At 41.3% G+C, this 27222-nt stretch overlaps 1 protein-coding gene across 2 annotated transcripts in view; it reads left to right on the top strand.

The window, feature by feature from the left end:
* Positions 1–19531: 19531 nt before the first annotated feature.
* LOC111149968 (phospholipase C eta 1) overlaps positions 19532–27222 on the top strand; it is a 183021-nt gene continuing 175330 nt past the window's right edge. For both annotated transcript variants that reach the window (XM_022507247.1, XM_022507256.1), the window contains exon 1: positions 19532–19610. In XM_022507247.1, coding sequence (XP_022362955.1) covers positions 19532–19610 — 79 coding nt within the window. The remainder of the gene's footprint in view (positions 19611–27222) is intronic.

Below are 27222 nucleotides of genomic sequence, written 5' to 3' on the forward strand. Positions count from 1 at the left end.
TTGAGAGACTGACTCTTGATTTTAGCTTTGGTTGTGATCTCAGGGTTGTGGGATTCTCTCTCTCTCTCCCTCCCTGCTTGTGCACATTCTCTCTCTAAAAGAAAATAAATTAAAATATTTATTTATTAATAATATTGACCTTTTTTTTTTTTTAAGATTTTATTTATTTATTTGTCAGAGAGAGAGAAAGCGCACAAGCAGGCAGAGTCAAAGAGAGAAGCAGACTCCCTGCCAAGCAAGCAAGGAGCCCGATGTGGGACTCCATCCCAGGACCCTGGGATCATGACCTGAGCTGAAGGCAGCAGCTTAACCGACTGAGCCACCCACGTGTCCCAGATTTATTTATTTTAGAGAGAGAGAGAGAGAGAGCATGAGCACATGCATGTACATGAGTGGGGAAGGAACAGAGAGAGAAGGAGAAAATCCCAAGCAGACCCCCTCCCTCACCTGAGTGCAGATTCGGTCATTGGCATTTGTGCCCATGACCCTGAGATCGACTTGAGCCTAAATCAAGAGTCCTGGTGCTTAACCAACTGAGCCACCTCCCCACCCCACCAGAGCTTCTTAAGAATTAATATTTCAGCCCATGAAAAACAAAGCTGATTTTCCACAACTTAAAAATATTTGACTGGATTTTTTTAATGATCTCTTGAGCTTGATGGTTCTTATGACCAACTCAGGTTTAATATCTTATTTCCTTTTGTAATATTGCTTTGGGGACTTTTTATATTCTTTTAATTTCTGATCTTGGGATGCCCGGGTAGCTCAGTCATTAAGTGTCTGCCGTTGGCTCAGGTCATGATCCCAGGGTCTGGAATTGAGTCCTGAGTTGGGCTCTCCGTTGAGGGGGGAGCTTGCTTCTCCCTCTCTCTGCCTGCTGCTCCCCCTGCTGTGTTCACTATCTCTCTGTCAAATAAATACATAAGATCTTAAAAAAAAATGATGGAAATTTGCCAACCCTGACCTGAGCATAGGGAAGTAGAGAGGATTGAAAATAGGAAAGCCTGCATTTCGTTAGTGACTCTGTGGTACCTAGTAGTGCGTGCTATCCCTCTTTCTGTCTTTCCCTCTCTTACGTTATTTATTGAGAAGTAAAATTGCATGGATCTTAAGGGTGCAATCTTTGGGAAAAGTGTGATCTTTGGAGTTAGACATTTTTGAGTTTAAAATCCCAGTGTTGTCACTTGGATAGCTGTGGACCTTAGGTAATTACTTAATATCTCTGTGGTTCTTTAAAATGGGCCCTTAGGATTATTGTAAGGATTAAATAAGATAATACAAATACTTACCACAATATCTGGCACATAGGAAGTGTTAAAATACCAGCAGTTATTACAGAGTGACAGGCACTGAACTGGTTCATTTTTGGCTAGATCATCCTGATTTGGCTGTCAGACTCCAAGGCTCTGTGGCTTTAAATGTGAATTCCCAGGGTTGAGTTCTGTTTCTAGCAATATAGTTTACCAGCACTCTGGCTGAAATAATTTAAAGATGCTGGATACAATGGAATATTAAATGCAATGAACCAGTGTGAAAGTAATGAATATTCAGGTCAAAAGCTAAGCGAGAAGGGATCTGTTGCAATGAAGTTGTCTTTTTCCTTGAGGGCATTTGCCAAACCAGTTTAACTTGTACTTCTTTTTTTCATGGTCTTGAGGACAAAAGGGATAAGAGACTAGGTAAGACATCTGAGTGGGACCCTTTGGTGATAAAGCTGGGACTTCAGAAGGCTTCTCCCTCAATATAAGGGTGAATTAGAATGAAAAATCAAAACTCTTCTCTCCTAAAACCTGTTTAAGACTGTAAGAAAAATCACCTCTCAAAAACTGTGGTTCTGAACAAATGCTTGCTATTTGGTCGCAAGAATTTGTGAACCTAAACTAGCTCCAATACAGATGTGTATGTAGAATTACAATAACTAGATGGTCAGAAAAACCTCAAGATGAAAATTTGATTTAAAGTAGTTCCTAGGGCACCTGGATGGCTCAGTCATTAAGCATCTGTCTTCGGCTCAGGTCATGTTCCCAGGGTCCTGGGATCAAGCCCCGCATTGGGCTCCCTGCTCAGTGGGAAGCCTGCTTCTCCCTCTCCCACTCCCCCTGCTTGTGTTCCCTCTCTCTCTCTCTTTGTCTCCCTCTCTGTCAAATAAATAAATAAAAAAATCTTTAAAAAAAAAAAAAAAAAAAGTAGTTCCTACAGGCCTACTGGCTGGCTCAGTCGGTAGAGCGTGAGACTCTTAATCTCAGGGCTGTGAGTTCAAGACCTTGGAGGAATCTATTTTTGTCCTAGACATCAGAGAACCCCCATCACTTACAATTTGAACAAAAATAAGCATTTCATAGTAAAAAAAAAAAAAAAAAAGACTGAAAACAAGATGTGAGCTGAAAAATAAGAAACTGTAAAGATGAACCAACCTATTTGAAAACCATATAGAGCTTGAAAAAAAAAAGAAACACCGAAAATCAGAACTCAGTGAATGGGTTTAGCAACAGATTAATCCAAGCCAAACAGGGAAATAGTTAACGGAATGATCCATCCAAAGAAAATTTCCAGTGGCAACACAGAGAAGCAAATGTTGAAAAACCCGAAAGAAAGGTTAATGTGGAAGTTGGAGAATTCAGATCATACATAAGTTTATAGTTTCAGAAAGAGAAGAGAGAAAATGAGAGGAGGCAACATTTAAAAGATAATGCCCAGGACTTTTCAAAGACAAAGAAAAAACACAACTGCCCATAATTCATGAGGTCACATGGATCCCGATCATGAGTAAAAAGACTTCCACACATAGATAAAATATAATTAAATGATAGAACACAGAAAATAGAGAAGATCTTAGGCAAGGTAAGAAGGGAGAGGCAGTTTATCTTTAGAGACGTGATAAGGGGCACCTGGGTGGCTCAGTCCCTTAAACATATGCCTTCAGCTCACGTCATGATCCCAGGGTCCTGGGATGGAGCCCCACATTGGGCTCTCTGCCCAGCGGGAAACCTGCTTCTCCCTTTCCCTCTGCTGCTCACCCTCCTTATGCGCGCACGCTCTCTCTCTCTCTCTCAGATAAATTATTAAAAAAAAAGACATAATAAATTATCCTGATAACGCAACAACAGAAGATAGAAGAGAATAAAATACTATCTTTCTTGTACTGACAGAAATTAACTGTCAGTTTAGAATTTTATTTCCATTAAATATATCTTTAAAAAATGAGAGCAGAGACTTTGCAGACTTTGCAAAAACCTAGATTTTGCTGTGCAGATTATCACTAAAAGAGTACATTTCAGGCAGAGGTAAATTATTTCCAGATGGATGGCCTCAGAAACAAAAAGTAATGAAGAGCAAAAAAAAAAAAAAGGGAAAAATTTATAAGTTAAAGCACATACTGATTAGATAAAATAATAATATCTTCAGTGGGAACTAGATAAAACAAATGAGGGTGCCTGGGTGGCTCAGTCATTGTCCTGATTCCGGAATCCTGGGATCCAGCCCCACATCGGGCTCCCTGCTCGGCGGGGGAAGCCTGCTTCTCCCTCTACCATTCTGCCTGCTTGTGTTCTCTTTCTCTCTGTCAAATAAATAAAATTTTTAAAAAAATGGTAAAAGTTGGAGAAGTAAAAGGAGTTAATATCTTATAAAGTTCCTGCATAGTTGGGAAGAAGTCAAAGATACTGGTTAAATGTAGATTTTGGTTAGTGAAGTGTGTATGTTAAAATTTCTGAAGCAACCACTAAAAATGACAGAACAACTTTCTAGCTAATGGGGAAAATTGAAATGAGAAAGATAAATATTGAAGTCAAAAAAGCTGAGAAAAGAGGGGCGCCTGGGTGGCTCAGTGGGTTAATCCTCTGCCTTCAGCTCAGGTCATGATCCCAGAGTCCTGGGATCGAGCCCCGCATCGGGCTCTCTGCTCAGCGGGGAGCCTGCCTCCACCTCTCTCTCTGCCTGCCTCTCTGCCTACTTGTGATCTCTGTCTGTCACATAAATAAATAAAATCTTTAAAAAAAAAAAAAAAAAAAGCTGAGAAAAGAAACAGAATAAGACAAATAGCAAGTACAAAACAAGATATAGAAATAAATAACGAATGTTATCAGTAATTATAATCTGAAGGAACCAAAGATTTTTACACTGGATGAAAAATGAATTCAGCTCGGGGCGCCTGGGTGGCTCAGTGGGTTAAAGCCTATGCCTTCAACTCGGGTCATGATCTCGGAGTCTTGGGATCGAGCCCCACATCGGGCTCTCTGCTCAGCAGGGAGCTTGCTTCCCCCTCTCTCTCTGCCTGCCTCTCTGCCTACTTGTGATCTCTCTCTCTCTCTCTCTGTCAAATAAATAAAATCTTTAATAAAAAAAAATGAATTCAGCTCTTTGCTGTTTATAAAAGACATGTCTGAAAGATAAGGATACAGAGAAGTTAAAAGTAAAAGAATAGAGAACGATAAATGGATGATTAAAAGCCAGAAGAAAGCCTGCAGTATTGACATTGGGCAAAATAGACTTTAGATTAAAAACCAAAAGAAAGGGGCACCTGGGTGGCTTAGTTGGTTAAGCAACTGCCTTCAGCTCAGGTCATGATCCCGGAGTACCAGGATCGAGTCCTGCATCGGGCTCCCAGCTCCACAGGGAGTCGGCTTCTCCTCTCTCATGCTCTCTTTCACTGTCTCTCTCTCAAATAAATAAATAAAATCTAAAAACAAACAAACAAAAAAAACCCAAAAGAAAGTCTGCAGGATTGACATTGGGCAAAATAGACTTTAAATGCTGAAAAAGCATTTTTAGAAAAAAAAAATGGTTATATTGGTTAAAAGTTTCAACTCATCAGAATGATGAACTTTTAAACAAAATTTATTTTTTTAATTTTTTAAAAAGATTTTATTTATTTATTTGACAGATAGAGATCTTTGGGGGAGTCAAAAGTTATATGTGGATTTTCAACTGTGTGGGATGTTGGCATTCCTGTCCCTGCATTATTGAGGTGCCAACTGTATTACTAGTGAGATTTTAATCTATTTCCTCAGTACTTGATAAAGTGGGGGAAAAGATCTGTGATCGTATACAAGATTTAAGCAGTAGAATTTGAATAAGTTTGAGGTGATAGGCATGAAAATCACTATCTCAAAACTGCAGACTATGCATTTTTTCCAAATACACTTAGAACATTTATAAAAAAACATTCAAACTTTGTTACCAGGCAAGTCTTACAATTACTTAAATTGTACAATTACAATTTATTTTATTTACTTGACAGAGAGAGATTTAATTTATTTACTTGACAGAGAGAGAGAGAGAGTATCAAGCAGAGGGAGCAGCAGGGAGAGGGAGAAGCAGATTCCCGCTGAGCAGAGAGCCCCATTTGGGGCTCGATTCCAGGATCCTGGGATCATGACCTGAGGTGAAGGCAGACGCTTAACCAGCTGAGCCACCCAGTCACCCTGAAGTCTTAGCAATTGCTAAATAATTGTGTCATACAGACCATATCTGTGACCACAATGCAATTAAGCTCAAAACTATTAAAAATATAACTATGAATAATCATAGAAATGCTTCAAAATGACCTTTTCATCAGAGAAGAAATCATCATGGAAATCAAAGTATTTTTAACTAGAAGATAAGAAAAATATTATGGGTCAAAATTTGGGGTTGGGGAAAGCAGCTAAAGCATGTATAAATGCTTATATTAGAAAAGAAAACCTGAAACTTAGTTAAATGTTGAAGTTAGAAGATTCAAAAAGGGTGCAAAAGAGATTCAAAGAAAATAGAAAAGAATAGTAGTAATACTTTCATGTTATTCATTACAGAGGACCAATAATGACAAATTTTGGCTCTTCATAAGAGCTAGTAATGTTGATAAACATATGATGAGAGTGACTTAAATAGAAGAGAACAGTACAAATAAACAATATTAGGATTGGAAAAGCAGATGTTTTAGATACTGAAAAGACTGTATTGTGAACTAATTTATGCCAAAACATTTGAAAGCTTAGAAAAAATTAATGAATTACTAGGTAAATATAAATTTACCAAAACCAAATTTGAAAAGATAGGAAGGCTTAATAATCCTAGAATTTTAAAATAAACCAGTTGAAAACAAACCAACCAACCAACCAGTAGCCAAATATTTCTTTGTAAAGGAAGGTCTAGACTGAGGTTTGTTTTTTTGTTTTTTTGTTTTTTTTTTAGATTTTTCTTTATTTGATAGAGAGGAAACACAAGCAAGGGGATTGTGGGAGGGAGAAGCAGGCTTTCCGCAGAGTAGGGCACCCCATAGGGGGCTTGATCCCAGGACCCCTGAGCTGAAGGCAGACACTTAACAACTTAGCCACCCAGGTGCCCTGTGAGATGGGTTTATGAGCAAATGTTTCCTATCAAACATTCAAGAAAAAGATAATTTCAAACTCGTATAAATCCTTCTGGGGATTAGAAATCATGTTATAAAGCTGTAATAACTTCAATACAAAAGTGTTGAGAACAATATGAGAAATGGAAATTGTAGGCCAATAGGAACACGTAGGAACATACACGTAAAAATCATAAAACATGAGCAAGCTAAATCACCAATGTATTAAAAAGACAATACACCATGAACAAATTGGATTCATCCTGGAATCCCAGGGTTGGTTTAACATTAGAAAATTTACCAGATTTTGGTAAATTTACAACAGATTAATGCTGAAAGATCTTATCACATGCAGAGAAAGTGTGTTAAAAAGTTTAATGTTATGTAAAAAACTTCAAGAAATTGAAATAGAAGGGAACTTTCTTAATATGGTAAAGAATATTTATAAATAACCTACAACAAACATCACTGTTAATGGTGAAACATTGATTTTTTTTTTTTTAAAGATTTTATTTATTTATTTGGGGGAGCTGCAGGAAGAGGGACAAGCAAACTTGGCTCTGAGCACAGAGCCTGACTTGGGGCTTGATCTCATGACCCTGAGATCATGACATGAGCCAAAATCAAGAGTTGGAGAACTGAGTGACCATTCAGGCACCTCAGGATTCATTATTCTATGCAATATTGTTTATCATAGTTGGTTTTTTTTTTTAAGATTTTTAAAAAAATTTATTTTTTTTAAAGATTTTTTAAAAAATTTATTTTGACAGAGATCACAAGTAGGGAGAGAGGTAGGTGGAGAAAGAGGAGGATGCAGGCTCTCCGCTGAGCAGAGAGCCTGATGCGGGCCTCGATCCCAGGACCCTGGGATCATGACCTGAGCTGAAGGCAGAGGCTTTAACCCACTGAGCCACCCAGGCACCCTCATGAACATTTTTCTACACTCATTTACAAAACCTTTGCAAACACGATTGTTAACTATCTACACGACTGGCAAAGCTAACCCAATAGTTGAATATTTAGAGTTCTGACTTTTTTGTATTATAAGAAATGATGCAGTGAACATTTCTATATATACATTTTGGCCTGTATCTTTAATTACTTTTTTAATGGTATATTTCCAGAAGATGATTGCTAAACCAAAAGGTAGGGACTCTGTCAAGTGCTGGGTACATATTATATTTTAAACTAGTCTTTTCAAAGGAAGTATGCATGTTCTTTGGAGGGTGGACTGTATCTCATTGCTCAACTAGCTCAGAGCATATTCAGCTCCTGATTGCTGTAAAGAAATAAAACACACCAGGATCTTAGGGTTTAGTGGTGTCGCCTTCGAGCCTTAAAAAAATGAACAAAGTGCCCTTTTATTTCTTTCCCTTTGTGGACATAACTGGGAGGGGGCTTGCTTGGAAGTAGGCTGTTTGCAGAGCCCTTTAACAACCAGTTTGGCAGTACTTGGAAACCTGTGGGAAGGCAGGGAGGGAGCTTGTGACAAGGGGGTGAGGGTGTGGATACAGGACAGTGACCTGCCAGCAGAGAAGTGGAATGGGGCCCCTCTGACCAGGGCCCCCCACAGCTCACCCAGACAGTGTTCTGAACTGCTTGAAAAGCTGGCAGTTTGTGTCTGGTCCAAAGGAAGAGGAGCTGGGGCCCTTGGTACCCTGTCCTTGCACTGTGTAATTCTCTTTACTTAAAATTAGTGGAGAAATTCTAGAGGAGCTGCTTTCTTTGAAATTTAGCTTTTAACTGGGTTTGGTTTGAATTCTCAACTTCTAGGGATACCTGGGTACAGAAATTCCCAAATGTGTTTTTAAAAGCCATGAGGTGCAGGACGCAGTTTTGGGAACTTTTCCCGTATGCCTTCCTGTCTTTTTAAAAAATTTATTTATTTTAGAGGGGGAAGGGGCAGAGGGAGGGAGAGAATCTCTTAAGCAGATTCCCCACTGAACTCAGAGCCCCAGGAGGGGCTCGATCTCACGATCCTGAGATCATGACCTGAGCTGAAATCAAGAGTCGGACACTTAACCGACTGAGCCACCGAGGTGCCCCTATGCCTTCCTGTTTCTAAGCACTTATTACTTTATGAACATTACTGTCAGAGCCCATTAATTATGTCTTTTATCTCACAGCAAGGCTTAAAGAAAGGGAAATCAGTACTTCTCCATATAAGTTAAATGCTACACTGCTAATGGGAATTAGCTGTGCTTTCTCAGGGCTATTTTAATTCATAATTAAAGGCAAAGCGGGGGCGCCTGGGTGGCTCAGTTGTTAAGCATCTGCCTTTGGCTCAGGTCATGGTCTCAGGGTCCTGGGATCGAGCCCCGAATAGGTGCTCCCTGATCAGCAGGAAGCCTGCTTCTCCCTCTCTCACTCCCCCTGCTTGTGTTCCCTCTCTCTCTGTTTCTCTCTCTGTCAAATAAATAAATCTAAAAAAAAAAAAAAAAGACATAGGGATTGGGATATTGGGGAGGGGTTGCCCATAATCCTTATTAATAGAGTGTGGGATATTAAAGGTCAGAAGGTCTGAGAGAGCATCTCATTCACCGCCACCCCTTTTTTGTTACACAGATGAGGCAGCTGAAGTACAGGGGTGTGAAGAGATTTACCTGACAATTTAGAGGAAGGACTGGTTTGTACCTCGAGCCTCTTAACTTATAGTCAGGCATTTTTCCATTGCCCTTTGATGCCTTACTACATCCTGTGAGCTAGTTATTTCTTTTCCAATAGCAGGGTGAATTCATACATTATGTTTTTTTGTTTTTTTTTTTTAAGATTTTTTTTTTTTAAATTTATTTAACAGAGATCACAAGTAGGCAGAGAGACCGGCAGAGAGAGAGGAGGAAGCAGGCTCCCTGCTGAGCAGAGAGCCTGATGCGGGACTCGATCCCAGGACCCTGAGATCATGACCTGAGCCAAAGACACAGGCTTAACTCACTGAGCCACCCAGGTGCCCCCATACATTATGTTTTAATTTCGGACTATAGCCTTCTTCCCCTAGCAATTTGGAGAATACACTGATCTCTCAGACAGTTTTCACAATGCTGGCTGGCCAGCAAATTTGGCCTTGGTGTTTCCGAACTTGGTCCAAGTAGCTCACTCAAATTTCATTGCAAAGAAACCTCCCACTATCTGATAATCAGAGGACTGACACTTTACTCTGATCCCTTGCAATCTGTCTACTTCAAAGGCTCCTGGCTGGAGGAACTGGGTATGCAGGTTTTTGAAGTCACATTTAAGCTTCTCCTCCTGCCTCCTCTCCTTCATTGATTGGCCCTTAGTGGAGTTGAATTGAAGGGTTGGGATGGGAAGAGTAAGTCTTGCCTATCACAGCTCTAGGCTCCTTCCATAGGGAAGCAGAGTGTCAGGGAAGGAACTCTGCTGGACGGAGTATAGCGTTGGACTGGACACAGTGGATTTGGAGTCTGAAGACATGGGTTTGCAACCTGTTGTGTCCTATTAACCTCTTTGAACTCGTGCTTAATAATCAGTGACTTGGGGCACCTGGGTGGCTCGGTTGTTGGGTGTCTGCCTTCATCTCGGGTCATGATCCTGGGGTCCTGAGATCAAGCCCTGCATCAGGCTCCCTGCTTGGCGGGAGGCCTGCTTCTCCCTCTCCCACTCCTTCTGCTTGTGTTCCCTCTCTTGCTCTGTCTCTGTCAAGTAAATAAATGGAATCTTAAAAAAAAAAAAAATCAACGACTCATAGGGCTATTGTGTTAGGTTTTTATTTTATTTTGTTATTTTTAAAGTGTTTTATTTTAGGGAGAGAGTGCACATACATGGGGTGGGGGGCAGGGTGTGAGTGGGGGTGGAGAGGGAAGAAGAGGTAGAATGTCAAGTGAATTCTGCAATGAGTGCAGAGCCCGCCAGAGGGGCTCCATCTCAGGACCTGAGATCATGACCCAAGCTGAAACCAAGAGTTGGAGGGTTAAGCAACCGACTGAGCCACCCAAGCACCCTAATAAGTGTCAGTTTTTTTTAAAAGGCAAGATATAAATGGAAATATTGTACAAACCATAGTGATTTTATATATATATATATATATATATATATATATATATATATTTGAGAGCAAAATATATATTGAGAGAATGGGAGGAATGAGAGTGGGAGTGGCAGTTTTTATGGAAGAGGGGTACCAAGGAGAATGGACTGTGGTGGTAGCAGTTGGGGTAGGTGAAGAGGGAGAAGTAATGGTCAGCATATCAGCGTATCATAGATTCCTCTACTTAAGGGAGGAAAAAAAAAAAAAAAAGCAACAACATGGATGGATCTAGAGAGTGAAATGCTGAGAGATACAAGCCAGTCAGAGAAAGACAAAAATGATTTCGCTCACATGTGGAATTTAAGAAACAAAAGATCAAAGAATAAAAGAGACAAACAAAAACCAGACTCTTAACTGTGGAGAACAAACAGGGTTACCGGAGGGGAGGCGGGTGGGGGGGTTGGTGAAGTAGGTGATGCGGATTATCCCGATGAGCACTGAGTAATATGCGGAACTGTTGCGTCGCTACATTGTACACCCGTAACTAATGTTAACTCTACTGCAATTAGACAATTTAAAAATTGTATATGTATTTTTGTGTGTGTATATACATTTATGTTATATATACATATATATGTATATACATAATATAAATACATATAATGTTCCCTTCATCCTGCAAAGTTCTTTTAAGAATTTTCCTATTTCTTTTGATTCCTTTGGCACAGTGTTAAAACTGATTTCCATTTATGAATTTGAATAGTTTTTTAAAATATTTATTTATTTGACAGAGGGGGAGAGAGAGAGAGAGAGCACTCAAGCAGGGGGAGTGACAGGCAGAGGGAGAGGGAGAAGCAGACTCCCCACCGGGCAGGGGGCCCCATGTGGGGCTTGATCCCAGAACCCAGGGATCATGAGCTGAACTATAAGCAGATGCTTAATGACTGAGCCCCCTGGGCGCCCTGAATAGTTATCCTTTACTAAGCCATTCAAGTGACTTGAATAGATTTGCAGTGTTTCATAAAATTCATGTTAAAGCAGTGATAGAGATTTGCCTCACATTTAAAAACCACTAAGGGAATTCTTTTTTTTTAAAGATTATTTATTTATTTGACACAGAGAGAGAGAGAGAGAGATCACAAGTAGGCAGAGAAGCAGGCAGAGAGGGGGGGGAAGCAGGCTCCCCGCTGAGCAGAGAGCCCGATGTGGGGCTTGATTTCAGGACCCTGAGATCATGACCCGAGCCGAAGGCAGAGGCCTAACCCACTGAGCCACCCAGGTGCCCCAACCACTAAGGGAATTCTGAAGCTTAAGAGAAAGTTTCAGGTTCTGCTCTGCTTCCTATACCTTCTAGGGGCGTGAGGAAGCCTTTGCTACCAGAACAAAGGACTTGAATGCAGTAGATCTCTAAGGAAATCTCCAGAAAATACAGAATTATATACTGAAACTCAGGACTAGTTAAAAACACTTGCCCCCTGTCCCCCCTGAGTCAGTTGTTAGAGAGGAAGCTAGAATGGAGTGCTCGTGACTGCCAGGGGGCCTCTCTTTCCATTTTGCTCTGCTGACACATATCACCAGTCAAGACTCTTTGGTTGCAAGTGATAGAAAGCTCAACGTGATGTGGCTTAAACAACACTAAATGAAAAAGGGGATGTACTGTCTCATTTACCTAAAAAGGGCAGGGATAGGTGTAGCTTCAGGTGTGACTTAAATGATACCCACAGGACTTCCTTTCTTTCCATTCTTCTGGGATGAATGAGTCTCAGATCCTCAAACAGATCTCTTGTTTTGTTTTGTTTTTAAAGATTTTATTTATTTATTTGACAGAGAAAGAGAGATCAGAAGTAGGCAGAGAGGCAGGGGGCGGGGGTTGGGTAGGGGGTAGGGGTGGGGGTGGGGAAGCAGGCTCCCCAAAGAGCAGAGAGCAGGATGCAGGGCTCCATCCCAGGACCCTGAGATCATGACCTGAGCCAAAGGCAGAGGCTTAACCCACAGAGCCACCCAGGCGCCCCAGATCCTCCTCTTGTAGTAACAGGATGGGTGCCTGGAACTTTAGGTTTCGAGGCCTCAAAACTTCAAGTCCAGCAGAAAACTGTTTTTCCAATAGTTCAGACAGAATCCTATGCCTGGTGCTCAGGGGTCTGAAAAGGCTGTGGCCCTGGGGATGCTGTTCTTTGATTTGGCGGGTCTAAGCCACACGCCCACCCGAGTTGGGTTGGGCCAGACACCAGCTACACCTGTGTACGTAGAGGAGAGCCAGAGGAGGGGGGGAGGTGGGGACAACAGCTCACGGGATGCCTGCAACTGTACCGCTTTTTCTTAGGGGACTTTGTGAAGCAGTTGTTTGTGTAAAGGATTTCTTTTTCCTCTGTAGAGTGCTAAAAACGTTTTTAAACATCTTTGCTTGTTACTGAAAATACTTCCTGCTTTTCTTAAAGGTGTCATCCGGAATTTCCCTTTTTGTAGGTGGTCCCGTCCTACACTTACAGCTTTCTAAGCATCGTATAGTTTGACATTGGCAATTTTAGTCATGAACCTACAGATAAAAAGGCAAAAATAAACAAATGTGGAATGATTATAAAGGTGACTTATCATAAAACAAACTTAGGAGCTTGTAAACTTTGTGGATATTTATAGTTCACCTGACAGGTGACTCCCCTCTGCGTTCTTACCTGGCTTCTTTCATTTCTTATGGATTTTTTTTTTTAAGATTTTATTTATTAATTTGACAGAGACAGCACAACAGGAGGAGGGCCAGAGCGAGAAGCAGGCTCCCCGCTGAGCAGGGAGCCCAACGGTGGGCTCGATCCCAGGACTCTGGAATCATGACCTGAGCCGAAGACAGATGCTTAACCGACTGAGCCAGCCAGGCGCCTCTCTTACTGACTTTTTGGAGTGTGGAGTCTTTGAGTAGAGTTGATTACAATTTCCTTTTCAAATTACATTTATTTTATAGAAATGTGTTGATATGGCTAGAGTATCACAATATATTACTAAGTTACTAAATTAAAAAAGTAGATTGCAAAGTAGTAGGACCTGATTTATGTTTTAAAAAAATAGGCCACAGTATACATGGCAGTTGTCTCTAGGTGGTAAGTGACATCACAATGTATGTTTTGTGAGCTTTCCTGTGTGTTTCAAGCTCTAAAAATGGGTAAAAATAAATTGTTAAAAGATACATGCATTTATATAGCATTTCCTGTAACTTTACCATCCATTAAAAAAAAATCTTATTAATCTTTTTCTGGAGGCAGAATCTGAAGTCAGTTTTAATAACAACCAGTTACTTCCCTATCTAAAGTTTCTTAGTTACTGTAAATTATTAATTTTGTGAATCGTTGCAAGGATTAGGCATCTGTGTGTTCTGTGAAGAGTTCTAAATGTAACATGTATGTTCCATGGACCTCAGGAGGTGGAGTAAGTCCCAAAGGAAAGTTGAGTCAATTTTTAAACATCTCTGCTTCTGCTTGAATATTGACCAAACAACTTCCAATTACGTGAATGGTGCAACGGAAACACATCTCTAATGTAATCTGAATTGGTATTTTTTGAAAAATCAGTGAAACTGCATTTTAGTAGATATTTTCACGTATTGTGTTCTCGAAAATGGGACCATGAGCCCTTGGGGAATCCCAGCTTTGAGACTCCTGAGGCTGGGTTTCCTGCCAGCTTTATTTAACAGCTATGCTCTCTTGCAAGTGCTGCATCCTTTGGGGTCAGATTTTTTTTCTGACTTCACCATGACAGGTTTAGCTTAGCTGATTTCTAAGGTTCTTTTCGGTCACTTCCCCTTAGTGAGCACTGGGTCCTTGGATCATCTGAATCTGGTGAAAGCCAAGGTTTTTTTTTTTTTTTTTTTTTTTTTAAGATTGGGTTTATTGTTTATTGCACACCTCTCCTTCTGCCCCAGCCCTATTACTTCCATTAATCTCCACCTCCATCATCTCTAAATTCTGAAATCATTTGCTCTGATTCTAAAGGCGAGAGAGAGCCCTTTCTTCATTTAGTTTCCACCAGGCAGGAATCCAGGAAATGGGGCATAGAAGGAAGGCGTCACTGATGTTTACACTAAGGACACGCAGTGTGTGCATGGCCTTGGTCTGGCACACAGAGGCAGCTTACAGCCTTCCCCTAACCTTCAGCAGCAAGCAGATGCCAGGAGAGGTAAGATGTGTGAACAATTAAGGAGGCAAACAGCCTGGAAGCCATAGGATTCAATTACTTGTATCTTTGTGCTCTAGCTCAACATTTACCTTTTCTGTGCCTCCTCTTCCTAAAAACACCCACCTCTGGGGTTTCTGGGTGGCTCAGTTGATTGAGCATCTGCTTACGGCTCAGGTCATGATCCCTAGGTCCTGGCATCGAGTTCCACATTGGGCTCCCTGCTCAGAGAGGAGCCTCTTTCTCTGCCTGCTGCTCCCTCTGCTTGTGCGCTGTCTGTCTCTCTGACAAATAGATAACATCTTAAAAAGAAAACATTAAACAACAACAACAATAACAAAACACCCATCCAGAAGAGTTTCTTCAAGGAGTAGAGATAATATACATGAAGAATGGTTTTCACCTTTGGTTGTATTTTGGAATCATCCAGTGGATGATTAAACCCACTGATGCCCAAGTCCCACCCCCAGAGATTCTGATGTAATTGGTCTGGGGTGTGGCCTGGGGGCCAGGATTCTATGGCTTCCCAAATGATTGATTTTAATGTGTAGTCAAGGTTGAGACGCCATGATGTAAAGCCTTATCATGGTTCCTGATATGTAGTAGATACTCAATAATTGGTATGTAGGATTATGGTAGTTCAGTGCATGAGAGAGTTAACTTGGAGGGAGAGATTCTGGGGGCATTTCAGGAAGGCAGTAGATTTTTTTTTTTTTTTAAAGATTTTATTTTTTTAAGTAAACTCTACATCCAACGTGGGGCTTGAATTCATGCCCCTGAGATCAGGAGTTGCATGCTCTTCTAACAGGACTAACAAGATGCCCCAGGAAGGCAGTGCATTTTAACCAGTCCTTAAAGAAAAGGGCAATTATGACAGTGTGAGAAAAAGAACTGGAAGTTGGAAAGGTGGGTCCATAGAAGACCAGTGCTCAAGTATCTTAGTATTACATATATCTGTATGAGTTCACATTTCTGTCTCCACAGAGTTGAAGGTCTTAGTCCTCATTGAATGTATCCAAGGATGTTACCTATATTCATTATCTATTGCTGTCTAACATATTAGCCCGAATCTTAGTGTGTAAGGCAGTAAAAATTATTATCTTTCATTATTTCTGTGTGTCAGATATAGATGGGGTACAGAGGGGATGGCTTGTCTCTGTCCCTCTGTATTTGGAGCTTCATCTAGAAGACTTAAAGTCTCGAGTTAGAATAGTTTATAGATTCATTCACTCACATGTGTCTGTGGTTGAAGTTGGCTGTTGGCTGAGGGCCCAGCTGGTGTGATCAGTTGGCACACTCATGTCTGGGCTTCCTTACATCATGGTAGCCGGGTTCTCGGGGTGAGCCTCCTGAGAGAGATAGGGAGCCAGGCAGGAGGTGTATCCTTTTTATGATCTAGATTTGGAAGACTCATAGCATCAATTACAACTGATTTTGTTAGAAATGAGTCACTGAGGCCAGCCTGTATTCAAAAGAAGGGGAATTAGATTCCATCATTCGAAGGGAGGGAGGAATGTACAAGAATTTATAAGACCTATTAAAAAAAATCACCATATTGGGGCATGTGGGTGACTTAGTTGGTTCAGAGTCCCACTCTGATTTTGGCTCACATCATGATTTCAGGGTCATGGGATTGAGCCCCACGGGGAGCTCTGTGCTCAGAGGGGAGTCTGCTGGAGATTCTTTCTCTTACTCTCCCTCTGCCCCTCCCCCCACTCACGTGTGTGTACTCTTTCTGATCTCTCTCTCTTAAGTAAATAAATCTTAGAAAAAGAAAAAAATCCCACCGTATTGTATAACAGTCTAGTTCCTTCTAGCCTGTGATGGCTAGAATCTTGGGTTTGGAATCCGAAGATATGATTTCAAGTCCCATTGTTACCCTTTCCTAGCAGCATGGGTGAATCACTGATGTTAATATCCTCTTCTTTCCTTCTTTCATCTGGTTAAGAGGAAGCCAAGAAAGAGTCAGGTATGTTCATCTGTTTTGCTAATTATTTACAAAAGCACATTATTCTTTCATCTTCTAATTCTGCTAACCTTCCCTGGATTGAGAATAAACAGAATGCAAAGGAAAGAATGACACAGGAAACCATAAGATCAAGTGAGTAAGGAAAATTGAGCGTAAATACAGACAGGGTTCTCTTTAATTCCATGTAACTCAAAATATTTCTAATATGAATAATCAGGGCACCTGGGTGGCTTAGTCAGTTGAGCATATCTGCCTGTGGTTCAGGTCGTGATCCCCAGGTCCTGGGATCGAGTCCCACATGGGGCTCCCTGCTCAGTGGGGAGTCTGCTTCTCCCTCTACCTCTTTCCCTCCCCTCAGCTCATGTTCACTCTTTCTCCCTCCCTCAAATAAATAAAGTCTCCAAAAATATATATATGAATAGTCAATATACTTTTGTAGATAATAGGTACTATTGATAATACTGAAATTATTTCCGGTTCTTGCAAAAAGGTATTATTAAATATATAGATGCCTTTGGGGTGCCTGGGTGGCTCAGTCAGTTGAACGTCTGACTCTTGATTACAGCTCAGGTCATGATCCCAGTGTCCTAGGATTTGTCCCTGCATCAGGCTCTTTGCTCAGTGGGGAGTCTGCTTGAGGATTCTCTCTCTCTCCCCACTATGTGCACACGTACTCTCTCAAATATTTAAAAAATATATAGATGTCTTTAAAATTGCATGTATGTATATGTATTTTATACACACATGTATACACACACACATACATACATATGTAAATGCATAGAAAATGAACTGGAATGATACACACCAAACAAAAGTGGTCATTCTAAGAGAGAGACACGGAATGAAGGAGGAAGGGTTTTTAAATTTTTAAGGATTTATTTTTTTAAAGATTTTATTGATTTATTTGACAGAGACACAGTGAGAGAGGGAACACAAGCAGGGGAACTAAGAGAGGGAAAGCAGGCTTCCCGCTGAGCAGGGAGCCATGAGCTGAAGACAGACGCTTAACCACTGAGCCACCCAGGCGCCCCTAAATTTTTAAGGATTTTTGATGGATTTCAGTGTTGACTTTAAAAAAATTAATGAGCATATATAACTACATTATTTATATAACTAAAGATACTTTTTTAAAGGAGAGCTCTTTATAGTATTCAGTATTAAGTGGGAGGAGATGTTATCTCCAGTAATCAGCTGTCATCTTTTATAGTTGGATCCATAGGTGGTTTTAACTTAGATTTGTGGGGCTCATTTTCTTTTTCGAGAGTTTATTTATTTATTTAATGATTTATTTATTTATTTGTGGGTTGTGGGGGGAGAGAGTGAGCGCATAAGCAGGCAGAGGCTGAGAGAGAAGCAGGCTCCTCGCTGAGCAGGGAGCCCGATGGGGGACTCTATCCCAGGACCCTGGGATCATGACCTGAACTGAAGGCAGTGGCTTAACTGACTGAGCCACCCAGGCGTCCCTAGAGAGTTTATTTATTTGACAGAAAGAGCAAGTGAGTGAGCTCAAGCAGTGGGAGCAGCAGAACCAGACTCCTTGCTGAGCAGATAGCCCGATGTGGGACTCGATCCCAGGACTCTGGGATCATGACCTGAGCCAAAGGCAGATGCTACCCAGGCACCCCTGGTAGGACTCATCTTCAGCCTGAGGAAGTAGGAGTGACAGCCAGCCTTAGCCAGGTGGGAATGAGGCATGAAGCCAGAAAAAAAATGGATAGGTTGGAGTCAGGTGAGATTGCTGCTGGAGAGGGTTAAGAAGGAGCCTTTGAGGGCGCTTGGGTGGCTCAGTGGGTTAAGCCGCTGCCTTCGGCTCAGGTCATGATCCCAGGTCCTGGGTTCAAGCCCCACATCGGGCTTTCTGCTCAGCAGGGAGCCTGCTTCCTCCTCTCTCTCTGCCTGCCTCTCTGCCTACTTGTGATTTCTATCTGTCAAATAAATAAATAAAATCTTTAAAAAAAAAAAAAAAAAAGGAGCCTTTGAGCCAAGGAGAAGCTCTGGCAAAAGCGTTAGGAGCCTTCACCAATTGTTCCATTGATGAATAGACAAAGCTCTGATAATTTATTTTTTTCACCAAGTGGCTGACTTCATCCTGGAGTATCTTTACAAAACTCTATATTGTTCTAATAGGACAGATACAAATCGTTTCCCACCTGTGGGTTTTTCTTCATGCCAGCCCCGCTTGGTGTTGCTTGTCTTTATTCTGTGACCAGGAAAGGAGCTGGAATTCTGAAAAGTTGCTTTAGCCAAATCCTGTGAACAATGGAGGCCTTGTTCAGGGTTATGCACATCAGCTTTTGGAGGAATTTAATTCATCAGCTCAGATCTCTGCTTTTCAAACGCTTGCTCTAGTTAGCATTGTGCTCTCTGTGCAGGGGCAAGCCTGACGGAGGGGCAGGCACCACTTCTTGTCCACAGGGCTTGAGACCTGTGCCCAGTTCTCCTTACACCAGTGAGTGTAGTGTGCCCTGAGCCAGGCCTTAATGGTCCTGAATGGGCCACCAGTGAAACCAAAAGAGGGAGGCAAGCTTTCTTACCATGTTTGGCTTATCCGTGGCTACACAGACATTGTTATAATTTCTAAGATGCCTATGGATTGATTGCACAGTCTGCCAGAGGGGTACTAAGCCAAAATTCAGGAACTGGGAATGATGGTTACCTCTCCTCCTAGAGATGAAACTTTCTGAGAAGTCATCGGCTTTGCCTGGTTTTGGTTCTGGCCAATCATGGGCGATGCCTGGAGCACATCAGCCCATCCTGAAACTTATTCTCGGGTTGTAGATTTATTCCCCCCTTGAGATGGCAATGACTGAGTCCCGAAAGGTGCTGTTTGAAAAAGCTACTGTCCGTGGTGTGTTAAGTGACGTCCTACCCTCTGGGAAGACTTGTGGGAAATTTCTTAGGACTTAGGGGATCCCAGTTCCACATTTGGAGAAGTTGTATGGGGCCTGTGTTGCCTCATCATGCCGGGTAACTGATGCATTATGTTACCACGGTGAGCGTGTGGCTGCCATTTTCCTCATGTTTGTCTCCCTCTGTTTCCCTCGACAGAGCAATTTGGTTTTGATGCTGTGCCAGCAATCTCCTGACAATGAGCTACTGGAACTTGGAGAAAAGAAACTGTGTGCAGTACCGCAGGCATTTTCTGGTGGACAACAGTGTATTTCATGGTGAGCAGCCTTTTGTGTTTGTGAAGTTGGAGCTTTTAGTTTATTTCTGACAGCACTTTTATTCCAGCGCTCTGGATGCAAATATGGTGTCTTTGCTGGGTTGAACCAAGAGCTCAAGTTAACTCGTTTATGGATAATTTGCCCGAGAAGCAAGTTGGTCTCATCCCCTCCAGGTATAAGCAATGTGCCTGCCCCAATAACATAATGGGGTTACCACTTTCTTCCTTACAAATTAGTTTAGATCAGTGCCTTTCCTCCTTTATGCTGTCAACTCCAATCCTATCCTTTCTGATGTCTGAAATTTTGGGAGGCTCAGCCCATAGTAAGTGTTCAGTTAACAAATGCAAGTCATCAGTCTGCTTGTTACCAGCATGGTATGTGTCTACTGTCAGGCCACAGAGCCATTCACAGCACTTACCTGTCATTCTCAGGCGGCCTTACTGCAGCCACCAATCAGAGAGGAATCGAGACTCGTCATTCTTTCCCACAAACTAAGATGAATTGCTTTTCCCCTGCTGGCGTGTGTGTTTTGTGATACACAGTCAGGGATAAGCTCTGTCAATCCTGCTCTCGGGATATCCTTGAGTGAAATTTATTTAAGAGTCAAAGATTTACTTGTGGTCAGTATTTTTGGAGCAGTCTCCATCAAAAGCTGGGGGAGATGTAGAGGGTAGAGGGAGAAATTTCCCAGGGATCAGAGTGCTGTTTAATAATCCTATAATCTCAGCTGCCTTCGACTTTCCAAGTTTAGTTCTTCTTTCCTGATTTGGTGACAGACTAATGCTTTATTATTGCTTTAAGTTAAGTTTAAGAGAAGCTCAGCCTTACTTACTTTTTTAAAGTACTCAAGAGTTGGGTGCCTGGGTGGCTCAGTGGGTTAAAGCCTCTGCCTGCAGCTCAGGTCATGATCCCAGGGTCCTGGGATCAAGCCCCACATGGGGCTCTCTGCTTAGCAGGGAGCCTGCTTCCCTCTCTCTCTGCCTGCCTCTCTGCCTGCTTGTGATCTCTGTCTGTCAAATAAATAAATAAATCTTAAAAAAAAAAGTACTTAAGAGGTTACAATTTTTTTTTCTTTTTTCACATTCATTATGCTACCCCACTATAGGACTTTCCTAGGGTAAGGAGTGCTTTATCTCACAGGTCAAGAAAGGGAAGCAGAGATGAAATGACTGTCTCAAGTTGACCTAGTTAATTATTATCAAGGTCAAAACTAAATCCTGCCTCTACCTTTCCAGACTGGCTCTCCTGGCATTGTAGTGTCTTGCAGGTGAATGACTCCTTAGCAAAGGGGAGTTGTGACCTTACCCTGTGACCCTGAGTTCTACTCTGTTTTTCTGTGAACCTCATCTAAAGTTTCTGTTCATTGCTTCATCTCTGTCTCTCTGTCTCTCTCTGTCTCTCTGTCTCTCTCTCTCTCTCTCTCTCACACACACACACACACACACACACACGGCATTTGCTGTGGGGTATTTTCTGTTACAAGTTTTTATTTCTAAATAAAAAAAGAACAAATATGATAAGTGAAGAAACCCAAGAGTTAGAAAAAGTACCTTTATTTTTTCAAGATTTATTTTGCGTCTGATTAGACAAAGTCCAGATTTAAGTGCTTTCATATAGTATTTTAGAATGCCTTTGTTCAGAGATCTCAAAGGCTTAACGACTTAAAAACAATTTTCTGTGTATTTTTATAGTTGGATTACCGCTTAGTATATTATTATATCATGCTGAAGTCTTGATGAACACTCATATTACCTTCGTTCGACACCTTTGCACTGGTTAATGTTCATCCCATTTCCTGTGGAGGAAGCTGAGGTTCAGGGAGGTTGTTAAACTGTGATCTAAATTTCAAACTCTGATCTTTCTAACTCCAAAATGCCATCATTTCTTTTGTTCCAGACAGCTATCTCCCTTTTGGCAGAGAAATCAGCACTCAGAAGCTTAAGTTCGATCCAGTAGTAGTTGCTCTGCTGTTAAGTAGCTGTGTTATGATGTGGAGCAAATGGTATAATCCTTTGAGAGCCTCGTTCTCTCCCTGTGAAATGAGCCTGCTGCATGAAGAGTCATGAGACTGCATGAAATGAGTCTTGATGATCTCGAGGTTGTCTGTAGTTCTAATACCTGAGATTCTATTGAAGTACTTCTGAGAATTACAACAGTAATTTTTGTGAGGTACCTTTTCACTGAACATGAGATACACAAGGGGGCAGTAGAATACTTAAAATATGAATTGGTTGCTTACACGTTAGAGCTACGGTTTTCAAAGGAATTAGAGATACCAGATTTTCCCAAGATTGAAAGGATGAAAGCCAATTAGAATTATGATTGTATTCATTTATAATAAAGCAGTAGCTATAAGTATTTCTGATAGTGTAAAATACCATTTTGGATTTCTTTTTTTTTTTTTTTTTTAAAGATTTTATTTATTTGACAGATAGCGATCACAGGTAGGCAGAGAGGCAGGCAGAGAGAGGAGGAAGCAGGCTCCCTGCAGAGCAGAGAGCCCCGGGCGGAACTCGATCACAGGACCCTGGGATCATGACCTGAGCCGAAGGCAGAGGCTTTAACCCACTGAGCCACCCAGGTGCCCACCATTTTGGATTTCTGTGCCTAAGGATATGTAATTCGGGAAACAGTGATGTCTCTACTCCTCCTCTTTGTTTACCTCTGCAAAAATGAACGTCTGTCTGTTAAGATAGGAACTTATTTAACTTAATGGAGAGTTGTGAGGAGTCTTGTACATTTTAAGCCAGGAGAGCTCTAGAGATAATATCTGTGTAGAGGATTTCAGAGCGTGCCTGAGAGAAGAGAGAAGGCAGGAACTGTTGGGTCAGAAATGTCTGATACCTTTGGAAGGGGATTCTGGAATATGGGATGTGAGTTTGGATGCTTTTTGCCTAATACCTTGGTTTCTCCCTGTTTACGCTAAGAACTCTTCTCATTTAACCAAAATCAATCCAAACAAAAAGAAAGTCTGTTCCCAATATAAACAGAAACAACCACTTCTGCTGCAAGATAATAGACTTTTAGACTATGCAGACTTTGTTGTGCAAATTGTGCTGGTTGGACTCCTTACATACAGGTTTAAGCAATAGTCAGAGGAGGAAAGAGCTACATGAAAATGGACTATATGGGCTACAGTGATCAATAAAAGTAAAAAATCACTTTTTAAAAAAAGTAAAACAGGGACGCCTGGGTGGTTCAGTCGGTTAAGCCACTGCCTTCGGCTCAGGTCATGATTCCATAGTCCTGGGATTGAGTCCCGCGTTGGGCTCCTTGCTCAGTGGGGAGCTTGCTTCTCTCTGCCTCTGCCTGCCACTCTGCCTGCTTGTCCTCTCTCTCTGACAAATAAATAAATAAAATCTTTAAAAAATTTTTATTTTTATTTTTTTAAGATTTTATTTACCCATTTGACAGACAGAGATCACAAGTAGGCAGAAAGGCAGGCAGAGAGAGAGTGGAGGGGAGAAGCAGGCTCCCCGTCCAGCAGAGAGCCTGATCCAGGACTCGATCTTAGGACCCTGGGATCATGACCTGAGCCTAAGGCAGCGGCTTAACCCACTGAGCCACCCAGGTGCCCTAAAAGTTTAAAAAAAAAAAAAAAAAGTAAAACAGTAACATTTGTACCAAAAAGTAACAAAAGTAACAAAAAAGCAAAAAGTAACATTTGTATACTGTTTCACAGTTCAAAAAGCATATTCATAGCCTCATTTTCTGAGTATGGAGGTGGTGGTATGTTTTCATTACCCACAATCCCACAACCCAAAGAGAAACACTGTTAATAATCTGTTTCTGTCCAGTGTTTTATCTTCTCTTTCCTCTTTGCAACAATGCTAACGGTTGGAATGGAATGGCTGGAAAAGTTAAAATGGCTGACAAAAATGACCTGGTTGAATTGACATGGTTCTGTGTTCAGAGATGAGAGCAGCCCCGATAGGAATTATGAAAAACTCTTTTTTATTTCCCACTCATCTGTCCTTTGCCCAGATTTTTAGGGAATCTAATGATCCGAAGGGACTGTGTACCTACTGAAGAAGTTAATTGCTGAGGTTTGTCTGTACTTGGCTTTTATTCACCTGCTATGTTTGAAATAGGGGGGAAAAAACTAGGGCAAAGAATGATTTGTGTTATATGAATCTTGGGTGTTTTTTTTTTAAGATTTTATTTATTTTATTATTATTTTTTTAAAGATTTTTATTTATTTATTTGACAGAGAGAGATCACAAGTAGACGGAGAGGCAGGCAGAGAGAGAGGGAAGCAGGCTCCCTGCTGAGCAGAGAGCCCGATGCGGGACTCGATCCCAGGACCCTGAGATCATGACCTGAGCCGAAGGCAACGGCTTAACCCACTGAACCACCCAGGCGCCCTAAGATTTTATTTTTAAGCAATTTCTATACCCAATTTGGAGCTCGAACTCATAACCCCGAGATCGAGAATCACATGCTCTACTAACTGAGGCAGGCATGTGCCTTGGAATCTTGTTTTAACAGAGTGTACTTCCATGAATTATTCTTACTTGAAAATTACCTATACTGTCTCCTGTTTCTCTTGGTTGTAGTGAATTGTGGCATATTTTTCTGACCTGGGACAGATTCTTAAAACCAGTAATCAATGTGTTTGCAATTAATATATATAATTTTTTATGCACATACATTTTTCCACACATTTGAGTTCCTTAATAGAGTAAATTTAGAGGTGACTTAATTTTTGTTTTTATGCAGTGCTAGTCATAATTGTGATGTTGGAAAGAATTATTAATTGCTTTCCAATAAATTATTATGGTATCATTCCAACTTACACTGTTACTTATTTCTGTTGTTATCATGTTATAGTGAATGTTTCTGAATGAACATCACAAATCTAGAGTAGAAAGGTTTTGAACTGAATTATGAGTCTCTCTTACTACCCAGGGATAGAGTGAAGGATAGTTCTCTTATTAAGTGTGTAATATGTCTTTTCAAAAAGTGCCTTATATGTTCTCTTACTTTGCCTCAAGCAACCCTCTAATGCAACTAATTAACTTAGTTAATTAATGTAATGAATTGCTTTTCGTCTGACCTCCCTTTCTTGGCCAGAGGCCTACTTGGTGATGGGAGTTTAGAAACTTGACTACCAGTTTGTAAAAGAAAGTAGGCTTTGAGTGGGATCCTGGAGATTAGTTCTGTTTCAAGTTTCACTACTAACTTGTGTTGCCTTTGTCCCCTTGGGGGGGGGGTCCTCAGTTTCCCTCTCTCTAAAGTGAGCGTTTTGCCAGCTTCCAAAGTTCCCACTAGCAACAGCGCTTGAGGTCCCTGTGTAGTCAGACATCAGGATGGGTATGTAGTGAATGAGAGTGTCCGTCAGGCCAGGATGCAGGAAGGAAAGGCTGGAACGATGGTCATCAGAAGGAGGTAAGATTCTCATTTGACTGTAAACTTTGTAGTTAGTTTTGCACTGGCAGAACATTACATTTCTCTTTAGGGAGAAGATGTGTGTGTGTGTGTGCGCATGCGCACGTGCACATCCAAGCAGGCATGCGCCCATAAGCACCCGTGAGTTTTGACCATGGAGAGACTAGTAGTTAGGACTGATAAATAAGCTTTCAGGACAAATGTCTTTATATTCAAAAAAGAAGAATGGAGAAGTTTACTCCCTCTACACTGAAATTCCATCTATACTGGAAAAAGAAGGAAGAATGCCAGGTCCTGCCTGGGGTATATGAAAGGACAATGAAATTACGCAGAAGGGAATTATGGTTCTCATTAATGAGGCTGTTTTATTAACGCATTATGAATTCAACAGCAGCTTTTGGGGCTTGGGGCATTACTAGATTTTATATTAGTGTCATTACTAAGCTTAGCTTTTCCATCCAATGATTGTATAAACATCTTCTAGGTCCAGAAAATGTGAGTACACATAGAATTACTATTAATGCAATGACAGTCAAAATTTTGCAAGCATCATTAAGATGAAAAGTATTACCTCTTGGGAGCGTGTGGTTGGCTTAGTTGGTAGAGTGTGTAACTCTTGATCTTGAGGTCATGAGTTCAAGCCCCACACTGGGCATAGAGATTACTTAAAAAAAAAAAAAAAAAAGTATTGTCTCTTGGGAGAGTAACACTGCATGCAAAAAATTTCAAGCATGAGTTGAGAGAGAGGGTGGGGAAAAAAAGATAGGTCATAAGGGAGAAAATGTATTGAGTCGTTTTTATTTTATTTTATTATTTATTTATTCATTTTTAAAAAGACTATTTATTTATTTATTTGACAGACAGAAATCACAAGTAGGCAGAGAGGCAGGCAGAGAGAGAGAGGGGGAAACAGGCTCCCCGCTGAGCAGAGAGCCTGATGCAGGGCCTGATCCCAGGACCCCGAGATCACGACCTGAGCTGAAGGCAGAGGCTTTAACCCACTGAGCCACTCAGGCGCCCCAAGTCGTTTTTATAATAGAAGTAATTCTGGAACAGTCTCCCCCAGTAAATTCCTCTTTAGCCCACTTGTCAAGTTTCCCCTCCCCCATCCCTCATCCCCAAAGGATGGCCACCAAGGCAGAAGGCATCTAGTGAGGTATTCCTTCAGGTCTGTGATGTTCTGGTGTCCCTCGCAAATATGCCAGTGTTACTAAAGGCCTGGGCAGAAGCAGAACGAGCCTGACCTAGGTGTAGCATGTTGTGGAGGCTGCCCTCCAGCTGGGTTGCTTTGGGTGAGTTTCTCCCTCTGGGATCAAGTTGCCATGTCAGCAAAATGCCGTGATTTAGGACAAACGACTTAAACACTTCTTTCTAAGTGCTTGTGTTTAAAAATTTTTAATTTGATTTTTAACCTTCTCTCCTCATCCTACTTTAAGTGGAGGATAATTGGAGAATTTGCTGTGAATTAACCAAATTGATTTACGCACTTTCCTCTTTCCATTGTCGGGATAAATTACAGCCAACCTTACAAAAGTGGATACTTATGTACTCGTTATAACACAACAGAAATAACCTTTTAAGATGAGCCGGTACGAAACAAAATGGTTTTTTAGCTTTTTGGGAACATGTGCTATTCCTTCATTTCCTGGACTTAGAAAAATTCTCAAGGAAACTCTCAATGAAATGCTACTTACTTTACATTTTAAAATTTGAGGTTCATTTCTTTTTTGTATTTCTCTATGATGGACATTCCATCTGTGGCTGGTTTATGGCATATTCTCAATTGAGTGTAGCATATATAAGAAATTGTTTCATTTTTCTCCAATGATTGCGCTTTTTTTTTTTAAATAAGATTTTATTTATTTGTTTGACAGAGAGAGAGAGAGAGAGACAGCAAGGTGGGGGGTGGTGGTGGGACACAAGCAGAGGGAGTGGGAGAGGGAGAAGCAGGCTTCCCCACTAAGCAGGAAGCCTGGTGTGGGGCTCGATCCCAGGACTTGAGGCAGATGCTCTCAATAGCTGAGCCACCCGGGTGCCATCTCCAGCAAATGCTTTTATTTTATTTTATTTTTTAAATATTTTATTTATTTATTTGACAGACAGAGATCACAAGTAGGCAAAGAGGCAGGCAGAGAGAGAGAGGAGAAAACAGGCTCCCCGCGGAGCAGAGAGCCCGATGTGGGGCTCAATCCCAGGACCCTGGGATCATGACCCGAGCCAAATG

This window comes from Enhydra lutris, unplaced genomic scaffold (assembly GCF_002288905.1).
Source record: "Enhydra lutris kenyoni isolate GAN:26980312 unplaced genomic scaffold, ASM228890v2 scaffoldscaffold2, whole genome shotgun sequence".
NCBI classification, from domain to species: domain Eukaryota; kingdom Metazoa; phylum Chordata; class Mammalia; order Carnivora; family Mustelidae; genus Enhydra; species Enhydra lutris.